The 8,966-nt window shown below is 40.6% G+C and overlaps 1 protein-coding gene across 1 annotated transcript in view; it reads right to left on the reverse strand.

Annotated features, from left to right (window-relative positions):
• The window catches only part of GLS (glutaminase), an 84,081-nt gene extending 75,717 nt beyond the window's left edge, over nt 1-8,364 (reverse strand). The window contains exon 1 of the mRNA XM_037728535.1: nt 7,684-8,364. Within this exon, the coding sequence (XP_037584463.1) occupies nt 7,684-8,069 (386 nt within the window). The 5' untranslated portion in view covers nt 8,070-8,364. The remainder of the gene's footprint in view (nt 1-7,683) is intronic.
• Nucleotides 8,365-8,966: the final 602 nt, after the last annotated feature.

Genomic DNA, 8,966 nt, shown 5'->3' on the forward strand with positions numbered 1-8,966 from the left:
AAAAAAAAAAAGAAAAGAAAAATGAAACAGCTACGAAAATGGAATGGGCTGCCTTCTAAGGGAGTGAACTCCCATGCAAAGAAGTATTCAAGTAGAGATGAGTAACAACCTATAGGAAGTATACAACAGAAGAGAGGAAAGCAGCAGCTGGGGAGAAGGGTTTGTAAGATCTCTTATAATCCTGAACATAAAAAAAATTTAATTGTATAAATTGAATTAATTTGCTGCTAATAGATGAAAAAAGAAAAAGCAAAACAAATCCTAAAACTGTCTGAACTTGTTTAGGTCATTTAATATCTGTGGGCAGCTCATATAATATGTAAAATGAGCTGGAACTAAATGTTTTTTAAAGCCACTTCCATGCCTAATTCTCAGTTTTTGAGTTGCTAAAAATAGATGTCCTCTAAATCTCTACACTCAAGTGAGATCATAAACTTTATTCACTCAGGACTTACGTACTTTTATTTACAAATAAGCAAATTCATCTGGGTTCTTAACACAAAAACTAAGAGAAGTACTTAATGCCACAAAACTGGGAACTTTAAAATGGTTAAAATGGTAAATTTTATGTTATGTATGTTTTACTGCAATTTTTTGAAAGCTGCTAAGCAGAACTGGATACAGAAGGTGAGAGTGAAGGAGAATTGCTAAAGTGGACACATGAATAACAGGAACAAGTAGAGGAAAAGATACAAAAATTCACCTAAGAACAAACTCACCCTTAAGAGTACTGGTTAAAGCAGAACCAATCAAGGCATGAGAGAACTTACCAATAAATATATTTTAGTGCAGGGGTAGGCAAACCATAGCAGGGGCCTCTTCTTTTTGTAAATAAAGTTTTATCAGAAGACTGCCACATCCATTTACCTATTGTTTGTAGCTATTTTGCTACCACCACTGAACTGAGTAGTTGTAATAGAGACTAGAGAACCCTAAAAGCTGAAAATATTTACAATTGGACCTGTCAGGGAAAGTATGCCAGCACTTGTCTTACAGCATCACTGTATTACAGTGCAATACAATACTGCTTCCTTAAAAATAAATAAATAAATAATAATGCTTTTTTAAAATACACGTAAGTTGAACAAGAAACGTTAACCTCTATTCATTGCAATGTTTTAATATGGTAGAGAAATATGTAACATTTACCAAGAATAGTTTTAAATTTTTAAAGTTTGACGTTTGAGGATACCAGTGAATATGCATAATACTAATGAACAGGAGCTGTACAAATTCATACATAATCTATTTTCATACTTTTCTTTCAATGTAATGGTGTTTACTATTCTTATATAACCAGAATCAAGATATTGGGGTAGAAGACTAGGCAGTAGAGATTTACAAGTTCAAAATTTAACAGACGTGGTTCCTTTGATTTTCAAAATTGTGTAATGTTTTTTACTGTTTTAGAAGTTTCCCACTCATAATAGGAAACCTTAAAAGTACCAAAAGGAGGCAGGAAAAATAATGCCTATTCTCATAAACCACAACTGGTAATATCATTTTGGCTTACTTCCTTCTATTACTTTTTCTGAGCTTTTTAAAATAGCTTAAGATCACTTGAGATTATACTGCATAGAAAATTCTGTATTCTAACTTTTGGTCTAACATTACATTTTCTTATGTCCCAAAAAGTATCCCCAAACATTTTACATGACTAAGTAAGAGACTCTCATATGAATGTACCATAATTTACTTAACTATCCAATTAATGTTGAACATGAGTTTTTCTCCATTTTTCTCTAGTATGCATAACACCGTACCAAAAATATTAAGGAATAGATCTAACACTTCAGTTTATTTTGTAAGCTTAGATTCCTAAAAAGGTATAAATAATTAATAAGTTCCTCATAGAGGTTAAAAATTGCTCTTCAGAAAGTTTACAATCCCATCAAAAATTGAAGGAAGTGTCTATGTCGCTCAAAATATCCTCATCGAGAGGACAATTTTAAAAATCTTTTTTAGAAGCCTATACCAGAAATTAATACACAAAAATATATTTCTTAATCCTGAAAGTTATCACTGTTTTGTTCATTATGCAACATGTACAGTTCCATGTTTTGAAAGTAATGCTTTCACTATAAACATTTCTTTATAATGAATGTTACATACCAAGCAGAGGACACTTCCAAATGGAAGTCAAGGCACATTAATATTTTGCTTCTAAAAAAAAAAAAAAAAATTTGCTTCTACTATGTTGTAGGGGGTCAGAAAATCACTAAATGCAGTGATCAATCATAAGCAACGTGTTTCATAACCTAAGCAATTTTACACCTGAGTAGATTACGGGGTAAAACTGTAGTTAACAGTATCTCTATGTGAAAGCTGTGTACCTCACTTAGAGATATCAGTAATTAGCAACATTTTTATAAATACATCTGTTCACTTAGCTTTCTTAAGCATTTTTCTTACTAGCAAATGACTTAAAGGTGAAAAGGCACAGACAGGCAACTATATAATATAACCTTGATTTACATAGGATTTAACATGATTGAGCTCCCTAACACAAATTCTATAATTAAGCTTTCAGTTTCTATAGTCATAATTTTTCTTCATTTCAAATATCACAAGAAAGAAGTAGTACAGCCTTTTACTGATTTCTTTCTTTCTTTTTTGAAAGTGTCTCACTCTGTCTTCCAGGCTGGAGTGTAGTAGCACGATCTAGGCTCACTGCAACCTCCACCTCGCGGGTTCAAGCGATTCTCCTGCCTCAGCCTCCTGAGTAGCTGGGATTACAGGTGCCCGCCACCACGACTGGCTAATTTTTGTATTTTTAGTAGAAATGCAGTTTCACCAGGTTGGCTAGGCTGGTTTCAAGCTCCTGACCTCAAATGATCCACCTGCCTCAGCCTCCCAAAGTGCTGGGATTACAAGCATGAGCCACCACGCCCCGCCTGATTTCTTTTAAGTAACTTTTTAAAACTCAAAGAAACCCACAAATATCTTCAGCAAATTTCTTTCAAGGTGACATTTATCTTTGGACTAAAATAGTGCCCTCCTCCCTTTTAGCTGGCCTACCTATTGCCTCATAAAAAAGGGTGAATTCTACTTGGTAGTCATTTCATCAATTAGCTGACTTTGAGGTAGGCAGACTTCTCTATAAAAGAGTAAGATCTGGAAACATGCAGCTAAAACTCAGGGAGACTAAACCCCTCAGAATCTAATTCTTGCCCTTACAGTAAACTTCACCCAAATATTAATAAAATTAAAATTAACAGCATGAAGTTTGTTAATTACAAATCATGGACAAATTTGTCAATGACTAATTAATGCACATTTTACACTTAATCTTAGCCAAAAGGCCAAGAAGCGATTAATGCAAATTTTAATATAAATATTAGGCCACAAATATGTTATGACATATAGTTATTGTTACTTTTTTCACGTGCTTTTAAAAAAACAGAAATCTAAAACTCACTGATAATCATTACCTAGAAAAAACTGTTAATATTGAAGAAATCAAATATAACTAAGGGTGGCATGTGCCTGTAATCCCAGCTACTCGGGAGGCTGAGACAGGAGAATTGCTTGAACCCAGGTGGCAGAGGTCGCAGTGAGCCGATATCATGCCACTGCACTTCAGCCTGGGCGACAGAGCAAGACTCTGTCTTAAAAAATAAATAAATAAATAAATAAATAAATAAATAAGGGGCTACTTGAGAAGCCCAAACAAAAAAATTAAACATACTTTCCACCATGATTTCAGTTTTAGTGAACTGTAAATATGTTAACTTTTAAAATCAAGAACAAATGCAATACTGAAGGATCATAAAAACGTGCTACCTATTTTAAAACGGGTTCTGTCATTCAATTCTAAAACATAATATTTATATCTGCCAAATACTGACTCAACTTTCTTACTAGTATTGCTCAATCTACCCAATTCAATGTTTGCTGAAATGCATAACCATTTAATCTTACTTTGATATTCAGTTTTCAGAGTATATACCATGACAATTTTCTTTGCCCTTCATTTTCCATTTACTAAGTATATGAACTATTAAAACATAAAGCTGAACAATCAAAACATAAATCCATACTATCTAAAACTAGCTGAAATCATTTTTTCTTGAACTTTTAAATATAAATATACTTTAAATTATGCTTATTTGTGTAATTACAAATATTTTTGAATACCAGGACTTCATGTAGATGTGCAAACATCCAACTACTACCTCACAGTATGCAGTTTTTAACCAAAACTACCAAACTGCCCTCCAAAGTAACTGAACTAAGTTATACTTCTACTAGCAATGCAAGAGTTCCTATTTCCAATCACTTGACTTAACATCTGCCAATCTGACAAGGAGAAACTGACCTCACTGTTGCCTTAAGAGAATACTTTCAATATTGCATCCTGCATGAATTATCTATTTTCTAAACAACATACATTTGCTGGTATTTTTTCAGCTCAATTTCTGTTATCTCATTTCCTTTCTCATTAAAAAATAAATGCCCAAATAAAAAAACTTAATAATGCCCTTGTACCTCTATCTCTTTGACTCTTCCAAGGGACCCTTCCCTAAAATAGGATATACATTAGCCGGGTGTGGTGGTGTGCACCTGTAATCCCAGCTACTCAGGAGGCTGAGACAGGAGAATCGATGTTGGTAGTGAGCCAACATCGTGCCACTGCAACTCCAGCCTGTGCAGCATGTAAGACTCCATCTTAAAAAAAAAAAAAAATACACACACACACACACACATATATATATATATATATATATAAAATGTTCATTTCAGTTCCTGTTGGTTTTCTGGAAGGAGAGTGATATTTTCAAATTAAAACTCTAAAATTAATCTCATAACAGTATGCAAAATAGATTGAATTAGAGAAAATAATGAATATTGGGGTATAGATTTTAAATTTGAAGTCATCAGATATGTGGAGACAAACGTAAGAATGGAGCTTAGATTAAGAGATGAAGTATTACCTACACAAAGATGAAAGTCAAAGCTGAAAGAAGGGATACACTGTTGAGAAGGTAGACAAGCGGGAAAGGAGCAAAGGCCTCAGCCTCAGGGTTTACCCAGTAAGGAAACCCAAAAAGAAGTAGGAAAGAAGAGAGAACAATTTTGAAAATGAAGAGAGGCAACCAAAGTTGGTTTTCAAGATAACAGAATGAACCATAACAAAATTAAATAAGATCACTATAGGGATAACTGAGCAAAGATAATTACATTTTTCTGTATGATATTAAGATGTTCATATCCTAAACCACACTAAAGTTGTGTAAAGGAGACAGTATAGTCTAGAGTAACATTAGTTCAAAGAGTTTGTGGGAAAAAGGTAAGGTAATTTGCTTATATGCTGCCCCTTTCCAGAATATAAAGTAAATAAAATATAAAGTCAGGACCAAGGAATGAAGAAAAAGCAAATACCTCAGCCATGTGAACTAATGAAATTGGTGTGGTTAAGCATTAAATTTACTCTGAACTTATTTATCAGCAGAGCAAAAGGTAAACAGTGCAAATCACATAGTTTCATGTAAGACATATGTATAGCAATTTCCCAAGGTAAACATTTTTGTGGAAACTAAAAAAATGTAAAAACTTTGTGTGCAAGCCTGAAATTCAAAGGCCAATCTCCTTAAGAGACTTTAAAATAATGAAGAAGCAATTTTTTTCTCATGTATCTAATAAACAGTTATGTGACATTTAATACATGCCAAATATTGTGCTGTCTTTTATAAAATGTCAATTAATTTAATTTTCACATGGTTATTTATTTTAATAATACTACATAAAATCTAGCACAGTCCTGAGTGAGTGCTAGCATACCAAGTGGACTGCTGATTGAGGGATGACCTATGCTTTGGAGGCTAAGCATTAGAAAGGATAACAGGATCAACTGGGAGCTTATGTCCCAGGATAAGAGAAATGTTTGTCACAAAAAGGCAAAATGGAAGGAGCCAAAGGAGAAAAGCTACATTTGTAAAGAGATCATTCAGGAAATAGAAACTTTAACCAAATTAACATACTTTCTTCACAACCTTGAGGCCATTGCTAAAAGGTGACTTCTTATTAAGAAGGCAATGAAACCAGAAACTTCTGGACAAGTGAATCACAAAAGCAGCTCAATTTCCTATCTGACAAAAGAGGAAAAAAAGAGAGGCACTAGAGCCACTGCAGAGACACAGACCTGAAGGCATAATTTTACTAGAAAGCAGTTCCATAACGTTAACTCTTAAATGGTAGTGACTGCATTTTGCAATTCTGTAACTTGGGCATTTGTATGGTAAACCAGATAATGTTAAAGTAAAGTAAGTCCCAGATGAGACTAAATATCATTCTAGTCCCTAAAACATGAGAAAAGTACATATTTAACAAGATTTTAGCTTTTTAGAACTTGAAAGGATTTAAGCTATCTAACCCAAGATATTAAATAACCTGCCATGGTCAGGACGTTATTTTGTGGCACAACCAATATCACACAATACCACAAATTTCGCCCATCAAGTGATTTTTTTCAAATAATCTTCTTCAGTCTGGGAGAAGAACTTTAGTAAAGTTTTTGGAAGCTCCCAACTTCAGTTACAGGAAAATATCAAGCAAACGTGAGATTGAAATTGTAAGAACGTTCTCACTTTCGGTTTGACTTAAGGAACGCTAGAGCTGGAAATAGCAGCAGAAATAAAAGGGAAGCAGAACAGGTTACAGTGTCAGCATACAAAGCCAGAAAAATAGTAAGGTATAATGAAAGCAAACAGGTAAGTTTTACCCATTTTGGGTAAACAAAGTTGTCCATTTGTATTGCAGAAGACAAAAATATTTAGGAGATTGTTTTACATATTGTTTAAGAAAAACCAATTTTGCTTTAAGACTAAACTACTGTGCTGTACACATACAGGATGAGTCAACATCCTATCACAATGAAGTCACAAAACCTACTTAACTCAAATTTTTCACTGAGCTAATGTATTATGTCACATTTCATCTCGGCTCTTAAACTTTTATTTCTAAAAATCTCTCCATCTCATGGAAGACATGAGAGGCCAAAGCTGGTCCTCAATGCAAACAGGTGGTCTATACACTGCGTGCCCCATCTTTCGGCCACATGACCCTATTCCTCCTAATCTCACTTCTGAAACACTGTTTCCGGTGCCCCAGATGGCTCTACACGTGCCTGAGATGGCCACTCCAGAAATATAAAGATCTCTGTCATATCTGGCTTCCAACAGGATGATGGCAGAGACCAGGGGAGGGCAGGCAGAGCGGAAAAGAGCCAGGAAAGGCGACAAGTCAGGAAGGTAATGGCTCTGGTGAACGCCAGACTCCTAAATGCCACACGGTGGAGATGTTCGTGCGGCATCGCCCACGAACGGCTAGGGCAGGCAGCCAGGCGTTGCAGCCGCGAGCCAGGGAGCAGAGCACGCGGCGCAGGCAAGGCAGCGGCCTCTCCTGCACTGGGGACGCCAGGCGAGCCCCTCAGGCCCCACCACTGCTCCACCCGGGCAACCCCCGCCGGGGGCGGAGAAGGGAAGTGGGGGCCTGGCAGAGGGGCGCAGGCGGGGAAGGCGCGGGCGGGGCCGGGCCTAATCACATGGCGCAGCCGCCCGGCATCTCTTTCTTTCTCTTTTCTAAAACCTCGGCTCCCATCCCGCCCCACAGCAGGTCCCCCCACTCTCCCGAGGCTGGGCCCAGAGCGGAACGAGGCCTCCTGCGCCTCGCGGAGACACTCACTTTTCACCTGAGGCCACCACCTCTTTGCTCTCGCTGTTGCCAAACGCGTCAGTCTCCCCGGGGCCGTCCTTGGGGCCGGGCGCCGCCGGGGCAGCGGGTGGCGACACCCCGGGCTGCGGCTGCGTGCTCCCCTTGCCCAGCTCCTGCAAGATCTCCGAGGGAGAGCTGGACAGGCCCCGCGCGAGGGACCCCGCCTGCCAGCCGCCCCCGCCCCACCACGGGTGGAGTCGCGCGGCGGCCGCCGGGCCCGCAGCCGGCCGTCCCCCGCCCCGGGGACGCCGGCACAGGGTGACCAGGGGCTGTGCCCGCCTCAGAGTCCCGCAAACGCCGGCGGGCGACCGCAAGAGCAGGTCCCGCAGCATCGCCGAGCCTCGCAGCCGCATCATGCCTCCGGGTCAGTCAGCGCCCCCTGGACAGGGGAGGATGCTCCGGGCGTGGGCGGCCGCTTTCCTCCGGGAACGCGGTCTGTGGCGGGGCGGTGAGATGACAGAAGAGGAAAGGGCAGCGACGTGGGTGTGTTTCCAGCTCCGACTCCCGCAGCGGATGCAGGTACTACTGCTGCTGCTGCTGCTACTGCTGCTCCCAAGGATCCTCGCGATCGATCCTCCTCACACCGCCTAGGGCTCCGCACTGAGGCTAAAGCGCAGGGGAGGGCTCGAGACCTTGGGCGCTCACACACCCGGGGGCGGGGAACGCCAGCGGCACGCCCCCTTCGCCGCTTCGATTGGCTCAAATCCTCGACCTCTCTTTTGATTGGAGATTGGAGCAGTCAAATTTCTGTCGGCTCTGGGTGCGCGGAGAGGAGGGTGGGGGACTGGTGGGGGGCGGGGAGGGGAGTCAAACTGACGTGTGAAGCGGATGAGCCAGGCCCGGCTCCACAGCAGCACTTTCTTCACGCCGCGCCAACCCCGAGGCTAGCTTAGTTGGGTACTGGGGGCTCAGGCTTCTCGCATTTATGAAGCGGTGGGCTCCTCAACTCCGGGGCTTCGAGCTGTTTGGGAGACTCATGGGCGAGAGCCCCCGCAGCCGAGGGCTGTGAGGTCAGCAGGGTTGGCGAGGCTGAGTGTGTCCGGGCTGTCGGAACTCGGCCGGTCCCAGCTCGCATCTGGCCCCCAGGTCAGGTCGTCTGGCGACTCCTCTGAGAGCAGCCCCGGACGAGCTTCATCCCTCTCCCAAATGTAACATTTGCCTGAAACTTTCCATGACTGGCTACTACCCAGACGTGAAGTGTTTTGGAAAAAATGAGCAAAATCCTTTCAGCTATGCGACTTAAGCCATCGGAG

This window comes from Cebus imitator, unplaced genomic scaffold (assembly GCF_001604975.1).
Source record: "Cebus imitator isolate Cc_AM_T3 unplaced genomic scaffold, Cebus_imitator-1.0 Scaffold268, whole genome shotgun sequence".
Classification (NCBI taxonomy): Eukaryota; Metazoa; Chordata; class Mammalia; order Primates; family Cebidae; genus Cebus; species Cebus imitator.